Below are 22,378 nucleotides of genomic sequence, written 5' to 3'. Positions count from 1 at the left end.
ATCAAACTTGCGAGGTTCAAAAAGTATTACCCTCCTACTTTCAGTGGTTTGTCTTTAGAGCAAGTGCATAGGTTCCTAGGGGAGTTCTACCGTATTCTCTGCACTATGGGTATTGTGGAGACGAGTGGGGTTGCTTTTACTATGATCCAGCTTAAGGAAACGGCATATCAGTGGTGGCGAGCATATGAGTTGGGTAGTCCGGCCGATGCAACTTCACTATCATGGAGAGTTTGTTATCTAGACCCTTCGGGAAGCGTGGCACGCAGAGTTGAGCAGCTGCGCTAGGGTACTATGTCGGTGTCAGAGTATGCCGTTAGATTCACTGATTTGTCCATACACGCTCCTGCTTTGGGTTCTACAGTTAGAGAGCGAGTCTGCAGGTTCATTGAGAGGTTCAGTCATGATATCCGGTTCAGCATGGCTAGGGAGTTGGAGACGGATGTTCCATTTCGACAGGTAGTAGAGATCGCTCGCCGATTAGAAGGCATGCGGGGTCAAGAGAGATAGAGAGAAGGGAGGCTAAAAGGCATCATAGACTGAGAGGATCTACTAGTCCCTAATTTGGAGGTAGGGTATGACATGGTTGAGGTTTTGTGGGTCAGCCAGTTCAGTTTGCACTTCAGGATTTGCACAATGTTCCAAGTGCCCATGGGTCTCAAGGTACCCTTACTGGATAGCTTCCACAGCCACATCAGTGGAGAGGTTTCTTGAGTGTGGAGATACCAGTCACATGGTGAGAGATTTTCCTAGACTCGGGACAGATGTGTCACAGCGAGGTATTCAGGCTATTAATTCTGGTGTAGTTGCTGATATCCCTGCACCGCCAACTTTGGGTGCAGGTCAGGCGAGTAAAAGGTGCCTAAGAGGGGGGAGGCTTGGTCCGTTGATGTGTTTTCTATCGTTGGGTTGAGGCCGCTGCACCAGATGATATTGCACGGGTATGGTTTCGATTTGTTATTAAGGAGCATCATTTGTATTTTCTTTCGGTTCTTCTTATCGGGGTGAGTCCTCCTATGTTACTTCATATATGGGTGAGTTTAGTGATTTGGTACTTTGTTTATGTGTTTGACCATGTTGGGAGATTCTATAGTGGTAGCCCATATCTATCATTTTGCTTTTATTCAATGTTGAGAGCTATAAGACCAGAGGTGGTCTTCCTATTACTCATTTTGGTAGTTTTGATGTGATTTCTGGGTGATAGGTTACGACTTGTGATTTAGATGCTCTACCAAAGTGGGAGTTCAGTATGCGTTGTGATTTTGTTAGCGAAATTTAATTAGAGGAAGGTTTCAGTTGGTATGATGTGTATTCTACTTGTGATTCAGAGTTGAGGGTGAGACCCTCGCGGTTTCATGTTATTCAATGTGTTTGAACTGGGCTATGTGCCGCGGTAGAGTTATACCAGGATGAGATCCTTGTGATTAGTTCATATATTTTTATTCTCCCTTGTGAAATTGGTTCGTATAATGGTACTAATATGGAGTTATGCCTGTCGAGCTTGTTTGATAGTTCTTTTATGTATTTCTCCTTGCATATTTAGTCAAATTCGCGTTGTGCTTATTGAGTTTTAGCTTGAGAGGTGTGTGTCCGGGTGGTGTTAGATGTGACTTGTTGATTCGGGTGAATAGTTATGAGGTCTTTATATTCTTGCATCGTTGTCAGTGTTGTGAAGTTTTGAAATAGGGTTCTAGCGGTTATGAGGCAAATTGCCGGTGCTGGATTTGATTATGGGAAGCTATTGTGGCTAGAGTTGTTGTTAAGAGAATATGTGTGATGTGTTACGGCGTGTGGTTGTATCTTGTGGGTGGAGGCATAAGTTGTTGCAGCTAGTTGAGGTTGATACTGTGTGTTGATGTAGCAATCAGGTCTCTTGGAAATGATTGGATGGTGAGAAAGTTGATTCTAAGGTTTACCAGTATGGGTGGAAGGGATAATTTTCAGTTGGAATGATGTCTTAGGGCCTATGTGGATTGGGGTGACGTGGGATCACCCGAGGGTGTATGTAGAGTGAATACACTCAATGATTTGATGACCTCAAAATGGTTCTTGACATGTTCAAGGATAAAAGTTTGTTTAAGAGGGGGAGGATGTAATGACCCAGCAGATCATTTTGAGAATTAGTGTCTCGTTTGGTTTCTTATGGTCTCGAGAAGCTTCGTATTATGTGTTATGACTTGTGAAGTTCAAGACGCGTTCGCGTAGTCTGTGTTGGGACTGACTATTTTCCTTCTTCGTGTTTCCAGTGTGTGGTCCGCGATCACGTAAGTGTGAGTTTTGTTTCTTCGCGTTCGCATAAGCAGTTTCATGTTCTCGTAGCATAGCCCTAGCAGCTGGTATATTTTCTCCTTCGTGATCGTGTGTACTCGTTCGCGATCGCGTAGTACATTTCATGGGCTGCAAGTGTTGCCTTCTTCGCGATTACATGCTTTTGTTCGCGATAGCGCAGTACATTTCTGGGCAGTAGGTATTCCTTCTTCGCGATCGCAATTGCATTTCCACGATCGCGATGCGTAAATTGCTGGGCAACAGAATATATTTCCCAAAATCATGGGTTTTGTCCATTTTTCATCTTTTGAGCTAGAGACCTCGGATTTAAGCAATATTTGAGGGGTTCTTCACGTGGTTGATTGGGGTAAGTGATCTTTACCCGGTTTTGATTTTATTTCATGGTTTTATCTTTGTTTTCATCATTAAATTAGAGAATTAAGTTTGAAATTTGGCGAAATTTGTAAAATCTTTCAAAAGTGTAAAATGATGATTTGACCAACGAATTGATGCCGGAAGTTGATAATTTTGGTATGGTTGAACTCGTATTAGAATGGGTGTTCGAGTTTTGTGAATTTTATCGGGTTTCGAGGTGCAGGCCCGGGGGTTGACTTTTAGTTCTTGTTGAAGATTGAAGCTTTATTATCCAAATTTGTTTTTATGAGTTTTATTTATGAATTGAAGTTATTTTGGCTAGATTTGAGCCGTACTGAGGTTGTTTCACTCGAGAAGGTCATTTTAGAGTATCGTTCTAGCTTCCTTGAGGTAAGTATCTTGCCTAACTTTATGTGGGGGAACTACCCCTTAGGATTCGAGTCATTTGTGTTAATTGTGTTATGTGAAGTCCGTGTACGCGAGGTGACGAGTACGTGCCGGGCTTATTTGTGGAAATTTGACCGTTTAGGGCTCTTAGGTTCATATGTCCATTAAATATGAAGTTGTTTTGTCCCATTTACTGAATTCACTCTTACGTGCCTTAATTGGAATTAATTGCTTCATGTTCTACCCTTATTGTCAATTAAACTCTTATGTGCCTTAACAAAAGTTGTTGCCTTTTTTATTTCCATGCTATCCTTTCCGTAATTATTTATCCTATGTTGAAATCATTATTATCTTCTTCTATAATTTGCTTATCCTTAATTGAATTTATTGTATCTCTTCCATAATTGCTCAACCCTAAATGAACTTTTATTATCCCTTATCATTGGTGACTTATCCTTATTTGGAATCATTGATTCATGTTATGCCTCTTACAGTTGAATTGTACTTTTGTGGAATCATTACTACACATTATCTCTTCCTGGTTAAGTTACTGAATTGATTTACTTGTCATACTCACATATTATTATCGTTGTTGCTGTTGTATTCAATCTTGTTGAGCCGAGGGCTATGTGTGGTTGTGATATTGAAACGGTTTTGAGGAAATGTTGTGGCATGTGGGCATATATTTCGGGAAAATAATTTTTAAATCTAAATATAAAGGCTCCCGCAGTGATATAAGGAAAGTTGTGATTCATTTTACAATTTGAGACTACGAGGTGGTACCTCGAGAGGGCTCTTGTTGTCATTTCCCCTTTTCTGTGCACTTGTCTTTGATTGTTGTTTTCCTTAGCATACTACTAATTGTTTTCCTCTGTGATGCACTTTTTGCTCAGTTCTATGTAGCTAATCTTGTTGTGTTGGTCGCTGCTTCAAACTTCATTACTGCTTGTATTACATTGTACATTTTGTGGTGATCGTTTCTTATGTGCCATTCATTGTCTGTACTCCTATTCGTTGACTGGAATTGTTGTAGAACACTTGCACAAGCATACACGTAGTTAAATCACCCATATCGGTTTCAAAAGGTGAATCCTGACGTCATTAACCATCATACGTACTCTTATCTACTTGTCTTCTGTATGAGGATTGTTCTATTGGCATGTGAGTCGTCCATGCGGATATGAGTTGTAATGTGGGCACAAGATGCCAAGTGATTAGGGTTCAACAATTGGGACCCGTGAGCTGTGATTATGAGGTTCGGTACCTCGTGAAAATGCTTGACCAATTCTCATGTGACAGCGGTTGTTCTCATTGAGTTGTTGCTGGTTTTTCCTTCTTTTTTGATTTCACCGGACTTAGACTATGTCCAGCTTACTCTACAGCATTATTACCTTACTGCTTCATGTTAAATATTGTTGTTATTGGTGTCTCGTCAAGTATTGTTTGGTATTCCTTATCCTGCTTAGTTGTATATTAATATTATTTTTCTCTGTTAGTTCACATTCATAGTTGTTCAGGTTGCTTATTTCGGTAGGTGTCTTGACTGTCCCTCGTCACTACTCTACTGGAGTTAGTCTTGATACTTACTGAGTACCGTTGTGGTATACTAATACTACGCTTCTGCACATTTTTGTGCAGATCCAGGTGCCACGGTTGTTGTTGATTATTAGGTGGTTGGTCGAGTTGTGGAGACTCAAGGTAAACCTGTCGTCGAGTTCGCAGGCCTCGGAGTCACCTTCTGATATTTTTATTGTACTGTTTAATTCTATCCCGAACAGTTGCATTTAGGGATTTTTCTAACAAACTCAGTAGAGCTTATCACTTGTACGACCGGTTTTGGAAATTTTAAGTTGTGCATAAACATTTCTATTTCATATTTATCATCGATGGTTGAATTCTTCTATTAATTTAGTAAGTGTTAGGCTTACCTAGTCTTAGAGACTAGGTGCCGTCACGACATCCTACGGAAGGTAATTGGGGTCGTGACAGATAAATTACATAGCAGTGATTTCTCCTTTACTGGTCGTTTTTTTATGATCCTACCAAATTTCAGGTCATCGAAAATTGTAAAATTCACGTCGCCAAAAATCTAGACCAAATTCGAATAAATTACTTTTTGGCGTATTTAGGATTAAATCCATGTGATTTTTATTCTTGCTATATATCATATCAAGCCAAATCGTCATGTGTCAATATTTTTCAGATTTAACACAAATATAGTCGATATATAAAGAATAGTTTTTCATATTTATAACACATTCAATTTAATAAACTGCTTGAAAACCCATCTAAATGACCTCAAAATGCCGAAAAACAACATGATTCAGTACATAGGTTTTCTCACAGGATCGTTTCCGATGAACCTACCAAGTTTCAGGTCAATCGGAGTTCGTCAAATTCATGACGACCAATATATAACCAAACTCGGAGAATAACTGTTTTAAGCAGTTTCATGAATTAAAATAAATGTGATATTGGTTTCCATTCTCCTTATAATTATACTATTAGCTCAAGGCATATATTATGTTCTTCCAATTTATAGGATACATAATACCTTCTTTTGCAATAAATTAACCATTTATTAAACGTACAAGAACCCAAGATAATATATTTTCTCCCGTTCGGCGAGAATTCCAATATCTCCTCTCATGGATGGAGTTGGTATTACTAGTACCCAAAGATAAAACTATTTTTCTAGTTAAACATCTCCACTGCTAGTGTAGATTTATCAAGGATAATTTTCACATGGTACATTAAGCATATTTTAATTACTGAAATAAACAGACCATTTTTGTGGATCATACTTATTAATTATAATGGTCAATCCATGAATTAACATAATTTCAGATGTACAAATTTACTAAGAATTTTTCATGAGTTTAAATAAATAAACCACTTTAGTGGTATTATTAATAACAAAATTCTCAGTTTTGGAGTGAAGATATATGGAGCTCATAAAATTATTTTATGGAAAAATACAGACCACGTCTTTAAAAGCCACAAAATACCATCATATTTCACTTAATTACAACCCCTAACCAGAGAAAAAAATCTTTAATCGAAACTCCAAGACTAGTAATCACGTAGGGCATAAAAATATAAACCAAAAATTAAGAAATTTTTATTCACAAACGTGCCAAATGCACCAATCATTAGTCATTCAGGATATCAAGCATAGAATTTCACTTTCTTACAAAATGGTTGTATCATCACACACTATCAAGTGTACTTTGTAAGACCTAGTCAATAAAATCATACACCTCTATTATGGAATTAAATAAAACTACACCTCTATTTACTAATAGCCAATGTGTAACCTATTATCTTACTAGTATTTAATCATGGAGACCATGGGGAGTCACCCCACCACCATTGGAATAAAAATAATTTTTATAAAGTAGAAAACTACCCAAAATACCATTCAAACGACCTCAAAATGCCAAAAAATAACATGATTCACTGCATAGAAGTGTGTTTTTCTCACCGGGTCATTTTCGATGGACTCGCCAAATTTCGGCTCAATCGGAGTCCATCAAGTTCGTTGACCTCCTAAAACACCGACAATTCGATCAAAAATTTTTAGGGCTTACCAAAAATAATTCAAGATCATTCCAATCAAAATATCAAAATAAACTGATAAATAATGATTACAAGAATAATCAAAACTTTCGGCACAGTTAATTCACAAAACATCAGTGCAGGTTTTTCAGAAAATATATATATATCAAAAACGCACATAAATATGATATTCATGTTTCATGAAAAATCTAGTTGTCTAATTAGATATGAGTGGGCTTTGATACCAATTGATGGATTATTATATGTAGCGGAAGCAATTCCAGTATCAAAATTATATGTAATCTAGACAACTAGTATATACGAGTTTTCATGGGTTATCTATTGAAGCGTGAATAGAGTTCTTCAATCACGTGAGCCTCTTGTTTCACAGTGTCTCAATGGAATCTCCACCACTCGTACGATCACAATCCTCGAACTTTCCATGATCTTATATTGTGTTACCCAAATAACATCTGAAAATAGTAATTTTGTGTGGGTGAAATTTTTCTAGGAAAAAAGGGGTTGAAATTCAACCACCGTGTATTATCCCTCTAGGTGAAAAAGCTTATGTATTTATAGCACAAGTTTTAAGGGTTAAAATCCTTGTTCAAAACCTGTTGGGTTTTCTTTTTCACCAAGAAAATGATTCCTTTATTATCTATTATTTAGGCACAGCATGGACCACATAATTTAATTAACAAGGCTTCCAATTATGAAATTAATTTCTAATTTTTGAAATTAATTTCTACCATAATAAATTATGAATTATTCCACTAAATATTCGTAATTGCATTCCTTATTCAATTTCGAAATTCATCCATTAAATCTTATTTAACTCCCCATGATAAGATTCAGATACTAATCAACTGAATTAAATTACTGATAATTTAATTTATTAATTATTTTCTTTAGACTTTCGCTTAACTTATTTTATGTGTCGGATACAAAATCGACCGGCCGGGTTTACACATAAAAACTTATAATCTTTCATAAAGGTGTATCATCAATCTCTAAATCGAGACATGGATTCCATCAACTAACTATTATTTCTCCAATGTACATTATTATTTTCCAATTTACCAGGCATATTGATCCACGAAAGGATCTTGCATTTTAAAAAATCAAAACAATAATAATATACACTACTAATAATAATTATATCAAGATTAAGAGTATAAGTTGTCACAGCCCAAATTTTCCTTCGTTGGGTGTCGTGATGGCACCTAGTCTTAGGGACTAGGTAAGCCTAACAACTTTTGAAAAATAATAACAAAATGAATAAAGATTAGCAATTCCAAATTTAGAATTCTCTATACAAGTATTACAATCCCAAAACCGGTAATACAAGTCATAAGCTCTACAGAGTTTTCTAGAAAACCTCTAACTACAGTTGTTCTGAAATAGGAGTAAACAATGTAAATACAAAAAAAAAAAATTGAAGGTGACTCCGAAGCCTGCGAACGACAAGTGAGGCTTGCTCAGTTAGTAAAAGTACCTCCACCTACCACTGTTAGGTCTTGGGTTCGAGTCACAGTGGAGAGGAAGTGTGGAAATACTATAGATCCTCCTAATTTGGGAGGGGTTTTAAACAAAAAAACAAACAAAAAAAAAAAACCTGCGAACGCAACAGCAAGTTTACCTTGAGTCTTCACCGCAAGATCTGAATAGCTAGCTAACTATCGACTGACTCCGCAATACCTGGATCTGCATAAAAATATACAAAAGTGTAGTATGAGTACACCACAGCAGTACCCAGCCAGTATCAAGACTAACCTCGGTGGAGTAGTGACGAGGGATAGTCAAGACACCTACTCGACTAAATAACCAAACAAGTATAAGTGTATGACTAACAGGAATAAGATATCTCTATAAAGCTATGCATAATGACAACGATAATATGGTACTTGCAATAAGAAATAGAAACAACAATTAGCAGCGGAACACAACAAGTAACAACACAGTAGGGTAAGTTGGGCACAGTCTAAACCCGGAGAACACAACTAAAAGAAGGACATGTATCAACTAGATGAAAATAATCTCTTTCACATCAGATTTTATCCAATAATCACCACGAGGAACCGAACCTCAAAATATTCATAATTCACGGGTTTCTTTGTGAACCCTAAACACTTGGCATCATGTGCCTTCACTACAAACAATAACTGCACGAACGACTCGCGTGCCAATAGAACCAGATTAGGGTGTGTATCAATACTCAACAATATCAAGATCCATCCTATTAACCGATAAGAGTGATTAACTACGTGTATGCTTATGCAAGTCACCACACTCAATCCCTGACATAGCCCACCTTGTCTCGCCACATGTACAATTAGTAAAGTAAATGCCTGCCTTGTCTCGTCACACGTGCATTATATATATATATATATATATATATATATATATATATATATATATCCCGCCTTGTCACGCCGCATGTGCAAATATCAATATTAACAATAGCACGGCAGAAACCTCGTGCAACCCGATAACACCGCACGGCATCAACCCCGAGCATCACAATAGCAACCGCACGGCAGAAACCCCATGCATCATAATAACAACCGCACTGCAGAAATCTCATGCATCACAACAACAAGTACAACAGCAACAATGACAATAATACATGAGTATAGAAATTAAGTCAACTCAGAAATTCTAGAAATCAAAGAAACAGAAGAACTAGTTCACAAGGAATAGCCACAATAGAGAATGCTAGTCATAATAAGAACAGCTCAACAAGGGAGAAAATAATATGTAACAACGGTCCCAGTAAGTACAATTCAACAACAATGGAGATATCACGAGTCAATAATTCCAATAAGGATAAGTCAACTAAGATATAGGATACCTAAGCTTCTTTTAAGGTTGAGCAATCACGAAAGAAATACTATAAATTTAATTATGGATAGTCATCAGGAAGATTATCATAACCTCAATTAAGGATGAACAATTACAGAAGAGATAATAAAAATTTCAAGTAAAGATAAGTAGTTAGGAAAAGATAGCATGGCAATAGGAGAGGTAAAAATCTTAAGTTAAGTTATATAAGAGTCAAATAGGCAATAAGAGTGGATCGTGAAGCAATTAATTCCAATTAAAGCAGGTATAGGTGAGACTAGTAATTAAGAAAAATTAATCAATACAAAACAACTTCATACTCAGTGAATACAAGGACCTAAGAACCCTAAAAGTCTAACTTTCCACAAATAGGTCTGAGCACGTACTCGTCACCTCGCGTACACGGATTTCACAAGATACAATTAGCATAGAAGACTGAAATCCTAAGGGGTAGTTCCCTCATACAAGGTTAGGCAAGATACTTACCTCGAACCAAGCTCAATCAATCGGTAACAATGCCTTTTCCACGAATATCCGACACTGAATGGCCCAAATCTAGCAAAAAATCACTTACATACCATAAATACAACTATAAGAAAATAATCTAATTAATTAAATCAAAGCTAAAGCAAGAAATTAGAAAATCGCCCCAAAAGCCTCCCCGGGCCCACATCTCGAAATCGGGTAAAAGTCACAAAATATGAACACCCATTCACTCACGAGCCCGGTTATGTAATTTGTTTTGGAATCCGATCTCAATTTGAGGTCTAAATCCTTATTTTACAAAAATCCCTAATTTTGTCCAAAACCCCAAATTTCCACCATGAAAACACAAGATTTTTAGTTGGAATCTTAGGAAATGTAGTGAAAGATTGAAAGAAACTAGTTTAGAATCACTTACCAATGATTTGGGGAAGAAAGGTTCTTTGAAAAATCACCTCTAGTGTTTCTTGTTTTGAAACTTTGGGAGAATGGACCAAAATCCCATCTAAGTTCCATTTTGATCAGTTGCAAATGTCGCATTTGCGACCTGGGTTCGCAAATGCGACCCCCGCAAATGCGAAGACCTTCACATCTCTGCTTTCATCACACTTGCGATGAATTGTTCGTAAATGCGACTAACTGATCGCAATTGCGATCCTATACCTCCCCTGACCCACTTCGCAAATGCGAAGCATTGTTTGCAAATGCGAACTTGAGGTGCTCCAGCTACTCTTTGCAAGTGCGATGAGTTGCTCACAAATACGAACCCATCAGGGCTCGCAAATGCGAAGCCTGACCTCGCAAATGCGAGATCAAAGGCCTGCATCAGAACGGAAACACACCAGTAATATTTCTAAGTCCAATTTCACTCTGTAGCCTATCCGAAACACACCCGAGCCCTCGGGGCTCTAAAACAATTATGCACACAAGTCTAAAAACATCATACGAACTTGATCGCGCGATCAAATCGCCAAAATAACACCTAGAACTACGAATATAGCACGAAATCAAAGGAAATTTTCAATAAAACTCATGAACTTCTAATCATGGTCCGTTCAATACATACAAAATGTACTAGCACAAGAAGTTGGAATTAAACATTCTCATAATCAAGATAAATTATATTTAATCTTGTGCTACAATTATTCCTAATGGTTTGTCCAATTTCATCATTAGATTGTGAACTCAAACTTTATACTTATAAGAATCGATGTCACTACCCCAATTTCCCTCCGTAGGATGTCGTGATGGCACCTAGTCTCTACGACTAAGTAAGCCTAACATGCATAGAGAAATAGAGGAAATACTACTAAAACCTTAAATAAAACCTTCACACTATGATAATAAACTCAACAGTACAATGGCCAACACCTTCCCCAAAACCTGGTGGAACAGAGTCATAAGCTCTACAAGAAAGTACTAATAGTCTCGAGATACAATATTGTTTGAAACAAAAAATAAATAGTAGAATGTCTAAAACAGAAGGTGACTCTGAGGCTTGTGGACCTCGAGCAGGTATACCTTGAAGTCTCCAAAAGTAGCTACACAATCAACCTCTAGCGTCCGGCACGGGCAGACGTACCTGGATATGCAACAAAAGATGTGTAGAAGCATAGTATGAGTACACCACAACTGTACCTAGTAAGTATCAAGCCTAAACTCGGTAGAATAGTCATGAGGCGAGGTCAAGACACCTACTAGGACATAATAAATAGTATGAAAGCATAATAACGATAAATAATAGAAGGCGAAGAAATAACTGATACGAAATAAGTTAATAACATAAACTATTATCGGAATTTTAAGCATAGAGATAACATAAATGAAGAAATTAAAGAAAACCACCAAAGCCAAATACGGATCCAAACTGATAAGACAAGGAAGAATAAAAGCAACAAGAAGTATTTCACTAATAACTCTTTACAACATGGGTTTAACAACAAGAACCACGGACGAGGTACCGCCTCGTACACAACAAGAATCCAACCGAGGAACCGCCTCATACACAACAAAAATCATGTTCAAGGTACCGCCTCGTATTCACATTTCTCAATTTCAATCACATTCTTTTCTTATACCGTCGCGTGAGTCTTACATATAGATAGTTTTGAAAACATTTTTTTCGAAATTGCTACACGTACTTTAGCCCACTTATGACACCGCGTGGCTTCAAATAATTCCCTTACAAGAAACACGCACATAAGTCCCACCGTATGTCACCGCATGCACATTAACCCATATCCTTATACTGCTGCATGCACATCAATATCATATCACAATAACAACTCGAACCACAAGTGCCCATATGTCACAACGTGCCAATTATCAACAATATCAATGTTTCCACAACAATAGCCCATGGCTTAACCACAATGTGTACAAGAATATCAACAATAAGAATGAATGTAAATTTCTCAACAAGAAAAATATCTCAACAATTAACACTTCGCCTCAATGTGATAACGGCTTTCACAACTTCAACACCAATAACTCAACAATGAGAAAGATAATGTGTAACCACAATACTAAATAAGAATAACTCACAATGGAAGAGATAACATACACTGATGACTTCAAATAAGGATAATCAACAATGAAAGATATAACATATAACAATGACTTCAAATAATGATAATCGATAATGAAAGAGATAATAGGTAACAATAACTTCAAATAATGATAAATCAACAATGGAAGAGACAACATGTAACTAATCAACAATGGAAGAGATAACATGTAACAAAGGAAGAGGCAACAAATTCAACTAAAGCATAAGAGAAAAATATCAAGTAAGATGTGGAACAAGTGTTAACAAAGTCATTTAAGGCATGTAAGGATAGACCGACACAAGTAAGAGTAGATTGACTATGAGAATTTAGAACATGATATGATAATTTAATTAAATCATGGAAAGATTCTAAGTAGCCCAAATCGGTCAAACACCACATATAACCCGTGTACCCATTCACATAGCATGAATGACACAATCAATCCAAATCCTAAGGGGTAGTTTTTCCACACAAAGTTAGGCAAGATACTTACCTCAACTAGGCTAACTCAACCCTCGAAAATACCTTTTTACCTAAAATTCGCCTCTACACAGCTCAAATCTAACCAGAATCGACTTAATATCATCAAACAATGTAAGGGAAATCAATTACAATAGATAAAGCTATGATCTTTACATTTTTCCTAAAAAGTCAACCCGGAGCTTGCCCGGTCGAAACCCGGGTACAAAGGTAGATTCCGACTACCCATAACCCCACAAGTCCATATATATGATTAGTTTCAAACTCTGAGTCCAAATCGACTCTCAAAACTCAAATTCTTATTTTTCAAAATCTTGACAAAGTATCACAAATTTTTACTTTGATTCACATGATTTTGATGTTAAAATCAAAGATATATTGATCAAATATAATTGTAAATAGATTAAAATCAGTTACCCAAAGTTTGTAGATGAAAACCCTTCTAAAAATCACCTCCTACCGAGTCTAAGGTTCTAAATTGTGAGAAATGAGGTGAAATCCCGACTTTTCCAACCTTATGTTCAGTTGCAGATGTCGCAATTGCGATATGGGTACGCAATTGCAAACCCTCGCAATTGCGAAGATTTCCTCGCAAATGTGGGCACTATCAGTCCTATTAGGAGGTCGCAATTGCAACTCTGGCTTCGCATTTGCGAAGCCTGTCTCCATCACAAATGCAACTATTTTGCCTCAAATGCGAACTACCCCTCTACCTGAGCAACTTTTCAATTGCAAGCCAGGTATCTCAATTGGGATACCCGAGGCCCCCTTGATATGCTCGCAATTGCGAACCTGGTGTTAGCAAAGACACCAGAGGCTGATGCACACCAGATCCTATTTTCAGTCCAAAACATTATGTAACATGTCTGAAACTCATCCAAGCCCTCAGGACTCCAAACCAAACATCTACACAGGTCTAAAAACATCATATGAACTCGCTCGCACGATCAAAACACAAAATAACATCTAAAAGTACGAATCGAACACTAAAACGCATAAGTTTCAATGTAAATTTCAAGAACTACTAGAATTGTAACTAAGCGTCTGAATCCTATCAATTCAACTCCAAATGATACCAAATTTTTCATAAAAGTTCTAAATAGCATAACGGACCTATTCCAAGTCCCAAAATAAAATTCCAAACTCGATAGCTAAAAGTCAACCTATGGTTAGGCTTATAAACTTCAAATTGTAAAGTTTTGGCAAAACAATATAAATATATCTACGAACTTCCAAATTCAATTCCGAGCATACGCCCATGTCCAAAATTACGATACGAAGCTATCGGAGCTATCAAAACACCGTTCCAGAGTGATTTTCACAAAAGTCAAAGTTTGGTCAATATTTCTAACTTAAGCTTCTAAGCCAAGAATCAAAGGGTCCAAATAAACTCGAAATACTCCCGGAACAAAACTAATCAACCCCATAAGTCATAAAACCATAAACACACATGTGTGAAGCATCAAAAGGGGAAATGGGGCAATTACATAAAACGACCGGTCGGGTGGTCACTTTCTCCCTCTTTTAAAAATAATGTCTGTCCTTAAATGTTCTTAAGGACATACCTGAAGCGATGAATAGATGAGGATAACGACTTCGTATGTCGTGCTCGGTCTCCTAGGTCGCCTCCTCGGCCGGATGACCCCTCCATTGAACCTTCACTAAAGCAATGTTCTTTGATCTCAACTTCTGGACCTGTCTCTCCAAGATAGTCGTCGACTCCTCAATATAAGTCAAATCCTTGTCCAATTGGACTGTGCTGAAGTCTAAAACATGAGACAGATCACCATAATACTTCCAGAGCATAGAAACATAGAACCTCATCACACCCTTCATAGGTGGCAATGCAAGCTTGTAGGCTACCTCACCAATCTTCTCATGGATCTCAAAAGGTCCGATACACCTAGGGCTCAACTTGCCCTTCTTCCCAAACCTCATCACACCCTTCATAGGTGAAACCCGGAGCACAACTCGCTCTCCAACCATGAATGCGACATCACGAACCTTCCGATCCGCATAACTCTTCTATCTAGATTGGGCTGTACGAAGCCGATCCTAGATCAACTTGGCCTTCTCCAAGGCATCTCGAACCAAATTTATGCCCAATAACTTAGCCTCTCCCGGCTCAAACCAACCAACTGGAGAACGACATTGTCTCCCATATAGGGCCTCATAGGAAGCCATCTGAATACTCGATTGGTGCCACCGCATGCATATTACCCTTATCATTATACCGCCACATGCGCATCAATATCACATCACAATAACAACTAGCACCACAAGTGCACATATATCATAACTTGCCAATTATCAACCATATCAATGTTTCCACAACAATAGCTCAAGGCTCAACCACAATGTGTACAAGAATATCAACAGGAACAATGAATGTAAATTTCTTAACAAGAAAGATATCTCAACAATTAACACTTCGCCTCAATGTGATAACATCTTTCAAAACTTCAACACCAATAAATCAACAATGAGAAAGATAATGTGTAACCACGATACTAAATAAGAATAACTCACAATGGAAGAGATAATATATATCGATGACTTCAAATAAGAAGATTGCAGGATCTTACAGGGGAAGTTGAGTATCTGTTGAAGCAAGGCTACAACAATAACAACCCTGTAGAATCCCACTAGTGGGGTCTGGGAATCAGAAGCAAGGCTATCTTACTAATTTGGTGCGAGTTTCACAACGATCATGGCCATAGAATAGCAGATTGCAGGATCTTACATGGGAAGTTGAGTATCTGTTGAAGTAAGGCTACAACAATAACAACCCAGTAGAATCCCACTAGTGGGGTCTGGGAATCAGAAGCAAGGCTATCTCACTAATTTGTTTAATGAAAAAGGAAAACAATCTTACATGAAAAACAGGCAAGAACCACCAAAGCCCCCGTCACCAAAGAGAACGGTAAAAGTTATAATTGGTGGTGAAGAAGTTAACAGGGTAACGTACACGGCAGCAAGAAAGACATACAAGGTTACCGTTACCCACGGGAAACAGCTTTGTCAAGTTTTGGAAGGAGAAAGCATAATGTTTGACGATGAAGATGCGGACGGCTTGATAATTCCTCATAACGATGCAGTGGTAATATCTCTACTTGTACATGATACTAATGTTAAACGAGTTTTGATTGACCCAGGTAACTCAGTAAATACCATTCTAGTAAGAGTAGTGAATGAGATGCAAGCAAATTATCGAATTGTACCAAAGGCACAGTCGATATCTAGGTTCGATAATTCAAGTGTCGTCGCGAAAGGAGAAGTTGTATCGGCTATATTTGCAGAAGGAGTCATCAAAGACACTAAATTCTAGGTGATAGATGCAGACATGGCCTATAACACAATCTTGGGAAGGCCATGGATTCATGATATAGATGCGGTCCCATCAACGTTGCATCAAGTCATTAAGTTCCCATCACAATGGGGAATCAGATAAATCTGAGGAGATCAACAGGCATCATGAGATATTAATTCAGTGGCGATCCCAAGTGCAACATCCGAGGATGGAGGTGTGATATAGAAATTAAAGAATTCAGTTGAGGATAATTCAATGCCCACCTCAACTAGAAGTCCGAGAGGTCAATCTGATATACATTCGAGACCTGATATGATTCAAGAACCAGAAGAAAATGATAATATCAAAACAACCACGGAGGAGCTCGAAGTTGTTATATTATTCATCTGCTGGCATGACAAAAAGTTTACATCAGAGCAAACTTGAGCTTGGAATTGAAAGGTAAGTTAATTGTTTTTTTTTACGTGCTAATGCCGATTGCTTTGCTTGATCGCATTCAGATATGACAGGTATACCACCGGAGGTAATGACTCATAAACTGAATGAGGATCTATTGCACCCACCTGTCAAAAAGAAGAAAGGAAGAATGGGGCATTTAAAAATCAAGTAATCCATGATGAGGTACAAAATCTTCTTAAAATTGGTTCAACATGAGAGGTAAAGTACCCTGACTGGTTAGCTAGTGATGTCGTAGTTCCAAATAAGAATAGAAAGTGGTGAGTTTGTGTGGATTATACTAATTTAAATAAAGGTTGCCCTAAAGATTCATTTCTTTTACCATATATTGATCAATTAATTGATTCTACCATAGGTCATGAACTTTTAAGTTTTTTAAATGCATATTTTGGCTATAATTAGATAAAGATGGATCCTCTATATGAGGAAAAAACCTCGTTTATTACAGATAGTGGGACTTATTGCTACAAAACCATGCCATTCGGCTTGAAAAATGCTGGAGCAACGTACCAAAGATTGGTGACCAAAATATTTCAAGAGCACTTGGAAACACCATGAAGGTTTACATAAACGATATGCTGGTCAAATCAGCACAAGCAGGGGAACATTTCCAACACTTGACTGAAAACTTCGAAATTCTCCACAAGTATAACATGAAGTTAAACCCGAAAAAATGCACCTTTGGTGTTGCTTCAGGTAAATTATTTGGATTTCCTTTTTCTAAGAGGGTTATTGAAGTGAATCTTGCGGAGATCAAAGCAATTGAGGAAATACATTATGTGATCACGAGCAAAAAAGAGGTACAAAGATTAACAGGTATAGTAGCAGCTTTAGGAAGGTTTATATCCAAATCTTCAGAAAAATATTTTAAATTCTTTTCAATATTGAAAAAGCAAAATCAATTTGAATGTACTAACGAATGTAAACAAGCTTTGAAGGATTTGAAGTCATACTTATCGAAACCGCCCATGTTAGCAAAATCGAGGGACGAAGAAAGATTGCTTATTTACTTGGTTGTGCCAGAAATGAGAGTAAGTGCGGTGTTGGTACTAAAGATAAGGGTAAGCAATCTCCAATCTATTATTTTACTAAATCCTTATTACATGCCAAGACACGGTACCCACATTTAGAGAAACTTGCATTAGCATTAATTATGGCATCAACAAAGTTACGACCTTATTTTCAATGCCATCCTATTTCTATTATAATTGCTTTTTCCCTAAGGAATATATTGCACAAGCAAGAATTGTCAGAAAGATTAGCTAAATGGGCTATAGAGCTTAGTGAACATGATACTATATATCAGCCTAGAACTGCCATAAAGTCTCAGGTACTAGCGGATTTCGTACCAGATTTCAGCTCGAACCTACTTTGTGAAGCAGAAAAAGAGGTACGGGTGTTCACCGGATCTAATCTAGGGACTTGAACCTTGTTTACTGACGGTTCTTCAAATGTTAAAGGAGCAATTTTGGGAAATATTGTAATTCCACCTTCAAGAGAAGTCATAAGACGGGCTATAAAGTGTTACCGAATTACTAACAATAAGGCAGAGTATGAAGCTGTGATTGCAAGTTTAGAGCTCGTGAGAGAACTTGGTATTGAACAAATCGTAATCAAAAGCGACTCGCAATTAGTACTAAACCAAATGGAAGGAACTTACGTGGCAAGAGAGACACGAATGCAGCAATAACTAGAAAATGTACAAGAATTACTGAGGCAGTTCCAGACTTGGAAAGCTGTACAAATACCTAGGGAAGAAAATATAGAAGCTGATGCATTAGCAAGTCTGGCATCCGTGGCTGATGTGTCAAATGTAGAAAATGCAATTGTGGTACACCTATTCTATCCAGCCCTTGACCAAACCAAGAATGAGGTAAATTTCAATAATTTAACTTGGGATTGGAGAAACGAGTTTGTGAACTATTTGCAGTATGAAATTTTACCTGAGGATAAAAATAAATCCCAATTGCTACGATTGAAAGCTGCTAAGTATTGCTTAATAGAGGGGAATTTATATAGTAAAATGTTTGGAGGACCTTTAGCACGGTGCCTTGGACCTTCGCAAACTGAATATGCAATGAGAGAAGTGCACGAGGGACATTGCGGTAATCATGTCGGGGGAAGATCATTGGTAAAAAAAATGATAAGAGGAGGATACTATTGGCCAAAAATAAAAGATGAAGCAGAAAATTTTGTAACAAGGTGCAATAAATGCCAACGATATGAAAAATAATATGCATCAACCAGCAGAATTGCTACATTCAATCATATCACCTTGGCCATTCATGAAAGGAGGATGGATATCGTAGGTCCTCTACCTAAAACTAAGGGAAATATATGATTTTTGTTAATTCTGGCGAATTATTTTTCAAAATAGGTAGAAGCAGGTGCCTTTAAACAAGTACAAGAAAAAGAAGTTATGGACTTCATTTGGAAAAATATAATATGTCTATTTGGAGTCCCAAGGAAAATCGTTTGCGATAATGGGACGCAATTCGTAGGTGCGAAGGTTACTAATTTTTTCAAAACCTGAAAAATAAAATGAATTACTTCAGCACCTTATCAACTCATAGCTAACGGTCAAGCTGAGTCGACAAATAAGGTCATCATCAACAATTTGAAGAAGCGATTGGAATAATCAAAAGGTAAGTGGCCAAAAGTGCTACCAGGGGTATTATGGGCTAAGTGAACCACGGCAAAAATAAGCATGGGAGAAATTCCATTCTCGCTCGTTTATGGAACTGAGGCTTTAATTCCAGTAGAGATAGGAAAACCGAGCACAAGGTAAACACATACAAATGAAGCATCAAACGAAGAAGAACTTCATACAAACTTAGATTTGACAGAGGAGAGAAGGGAGGCAGATTGGATACGGATGGCAGCACAAAAACAGATGATTGAACGGTACTACAACAAGAAGGAGAACCTAAGATATTTCAAAATTGGGGACTTTGTCCTCAAAAAAGTGTTTTGATCAACAGAGGCGGCGAATGCAGGAAAGCTAAGTCCGAATTAGGAATGCCCATATAGAGTTAAAGGCATTGCTGGAAAAGGAGCATATGAGTTAGAAACTATGGACGGAAAGGTGTTACCATCCCATTGGAATGCAGTCCATTTGAAGAAGTATTACTTCTGAAGAAGTTAATACCCACTGTCAAGTATCATAGAAGTTCATTTTTTACTTTGTTCATTTAAGTTTTACTAACCATTTTAGATTATTGGAAAAAAGCTAGCCCATACCAGATGATGACATTAGACCCGAAACACACGCGGAATACTTAATTATTCCCAGTCTAGGTTACAACAATTTTGATGGCAAGGGTTAAGCAGTCATCATCTAAAAAGTTACCTCCAAGTCTCGTGCATATTTCCTTTTATTAGGGAAAGGACCAAAGTAAGGAGCTGATCTAGTGTTCAAATTTTTATACTTTAATGCTCAAACACTGGGGGATTATGCAGATGGAGTAGTACACAAAGAAATAAGATGTACACCACAAAAGCATAGCTTAGCCAAAAGAAAAAACCTTGAAAAAATGTCAAATTTTCAAGCTCGCAGAAAGAATGGGACGTAAAGAGTTGAAGAACCTACAGAAAACTCCTAAGAGCTTTTAGGTTAAGGCCATAAAATTAGTCACGAAAAATTGTACCCGTACTTATAAACCTACTATAAAGAAAGAAGTTATGAAAATGTTGTACATAAATATTTTTTTGAAAGTTCAAATAAAACTTCTTCAAATTACTTCATATTTCATATCTTTGCACCAATATGAAGATCATACGTCATCTTCATTAGTGTTGTTAATATAAAAGGGCCCTCTTTTATTAAAAACAACCATACATATTAAAGACACGATCTATTAAACCATTTTTGAATGCAAGTAAAAGCTCGAAAACTTAAAGAGCAAAAAGGTATAATATAAGGTATGCAACGAAATGATATTAGTTTCAACATCCCAAAAACATGGAGGGGAAAACTTCCCAAAAACTAGTTTGAAACAAAAACAAAAATGTTTCAACAAACACCAACAAAAGTAACTTCTAAGATAAAGGGTGAAAAAACTAAGGAGCATTATCGACAGGGGTGAAGGATCAACTTGAGAAGTCAAAGGTTGGGAATCTGCTGGACCAGGAGCAAGACCATCTCTATCACCTTTGGAACTTTCATCCTCGGGTGTTGGGAAACTTTGACGTTGCTGATTTTTCTCAATTGCATCCTTAGCTTTGGTAATTTCAACTTCTAGGTCAAAACCCTCCTGGTTAGCCTCGGTCAAAGTCTCAAGACGGGTATTCAGAAAAGCCGAGCTAACATCAAGTGTTAGTTTGTCTTCAAGAGCTTCGTAGTCTTTTTCCATTTGTTCAATCTCAAACCTCAAGTCTTCTTTATTAGTTTTCGAAGCTTCATAGGATGCCTTTAAAGGTTCAAGAGAGCCCTCGAGGAACTGGATTTAATCAGAAGAAGCACAGAGATCCTCTTGAGCTTGGGTGAGCATCTGCACTAAATCACCCGCGTAAACCTCCTTCTGATTTAGAAGCTCTTTCAAGCTTCTAATATCCTCGGTTACCTTTGAATGCTACTTAGCAAAGGAAGATTTTAATATGTCCTTATCCTTTCAGCTTGATTGGAAGAGGCCTTCAAAACCGATAATTCGGCGGTGGTTATCTTCAGTTGTTGCTCCAAAGCCCCTTTTACTTTAGCAAGAATGTCCTTTTCACGTTGGAGGCTTTCAAATTGTTCCTTCCAATAATCAGCTTCAGTACATAGCTCAATCACTTGCTGATCAATCCAGGATATCCTTCTCATTAGCTTCGTACCTGTTAAATTGATTTGCAAAAAGACAATGTAGAAAAGCTATAAACCTAGAAGAAAAGAAAGAAATGTAAGGAAGGAAGGATATGCCTTAAGGGCAGAATGAATAACATCATTCTTTAAGCTCAAAGAGCTATGAGACTCAAGCTTCTCCCTTTCCACAGGGCCAATCAATGGTTTCAACCATAGTGCTTCTCGGCTAGATTTGTTTAACAGATTCTCACCATCGGGGACTTCAATCAACACCTTCTTCATGCTTTGTCTCCCGCTAGCTAGAAGGGCCAGCTTCTTCACGAGTGGCAGTTGCAGGTGCGGTAACAGGGGTGGCTGCAGGTAAGGTAGAAGAAGAAGTAGGAAGATTAACATCATGAGGAACTGGGGTCATTGGAAGAGCAACAAGTGGTGGCTCTTCAGAAACTGGGCCAAAATCTTCTTAACCCTCGAATCCTTGGGCGAACATTCTATCAACAGGACTTGAGGGGGGATTACCAGAATTATCAACATCGTCATCTTTATAGATGTCCAAGTGGACACTCTCTGGTTCATCAACAAGACGGAAAGGCACGGAGCCTGAAGGTGGGTCTTGAGAAACAGTAGCTTTATCATCTAAAACCATTCATCTTCTAACTCGTGGCTTCCTCACTAAAGAGTCATCTTCATTATCTCTTCTTCTTCAGAGTCGCGAGCTTCAGCATTTTTCCACTTAGAAGATGACATGCTTAGAATTTGTTCATGTGCAGTGCTGATAGAAAGCCTAGCAGTAGGAACAGAAGCAGAGCTGATGCCACGAATAGCAAACCCTGGAAACAACAAAAGAGAAAAAAGAAGTGGGTTAAAGCAAAAGAAGAAAAAATAAAGGAAAAACCA

The 22,378-nt window shown here is 37.6% G+C and overlaps 3 protein-coding genes across 3 annotated transcripts; 2 read left to right on the top strand and 1 right to left on the bottom strand.

Annotated features, from left to right (window-relative positions):
* Positions 1–14,555: 14,555 nt before the first annotated feature.
* LOC138897294 (uncharacterized) lies at positions 14,556–14,888 on the bottom strand. The gene has a single exon (XM_070183258.1). It carries the CDS (start codon positions 14,886–14,888, stop codon positions 14,556–14,558), a length of 333 nt encoding a protein of 110 aa, XP_070039359.1.
* A 925-nt stretch (positions 14,889–15,813) lies between these two features.
* Positions 15,814–16,266, top strand: LOC138897293 (uncharacterized). The gene has a single exon (XM_070183257.1). It carries the CDS (start codon positions 15,814–15,816, stop codon positions 16,264–16,266), a length of 453 nt encoding a protein of 150 aa, XP_070039358.1.
* A 992-nt stretch (positions 16,267–17,258) lies between these two features.
* Positions 17,259–19,720, top strand: LOC138897292 (uncharacterized). The gene is made up of 5 exons (XM_070183256.1): positions 17,259–17,520; positions 18,165–18,313; positions 18,425–18,577; positions 18,635–18,809; positions 19,686–19,720. Exons 1-5 carry the CDS (start codon positions 17,259–17,261, stop codon positions 19,718–19,720), a joined length of 774 nt encoding a protein of 257 aa, XP_070039357.1.
* The last annotated feature ends 2,658 nt before the right edge of the window (positions 19,721–22,378 follow it).

Source organism: Nicotiana tomentosiformis, chromosome 8 (genome assembly GCF_000390325.3).
Source record: "Nicotiana tomentosiformis chromosome 8, ASM39032v3, whole genome shotgun sequence".
Lineage (NCBI taxonomy): Eukaryota > Viridiplantae > Streptophyta > Magnoliopsida > Solanales > Solanaceae > Nicotiana > Nicotiana tomentosiformis.
This window is presented reverse-complemented; position numbering and strand designations above follow the sequence as displayed.

Coding starts and splice junctions, on each gene's coding strand:
- LOC138897294 (XM_070183258.1), bottom strand. CDS start 14,888: ATGAAGGGTGTGATGAGGTTTGGGAAGAAGGGCAAGTTGAGCCCTAGG.
- LOC138897292 (XM_070183256.1), top strand. CDS start 17,259: ATGAAGGTTTACATAAACGATATGCTGGTCAAATCAGCACAAGCAGGG. Junction 18,314..18,424: donor AACTTGGTATTGAACAAATC/GTAATCAAAAGC, acceptor TTACTGAGGCAG/TTCCAGACTTGGAAAGCTGT. Junction 18,810..19,685: donor AGTGCACGAGGGACATTGCG/GTAATCATGTCG, acceptor TTTGATCAACAG/AGGCGGCGAATGCAGGAAAG.
- LOC138897293 (XM_070183257.1), top strand. CDS start 15,814: ATGAAAAACAGGCAAGAACCACCAAAGCCCCCGTCACCAAAGAGAACG.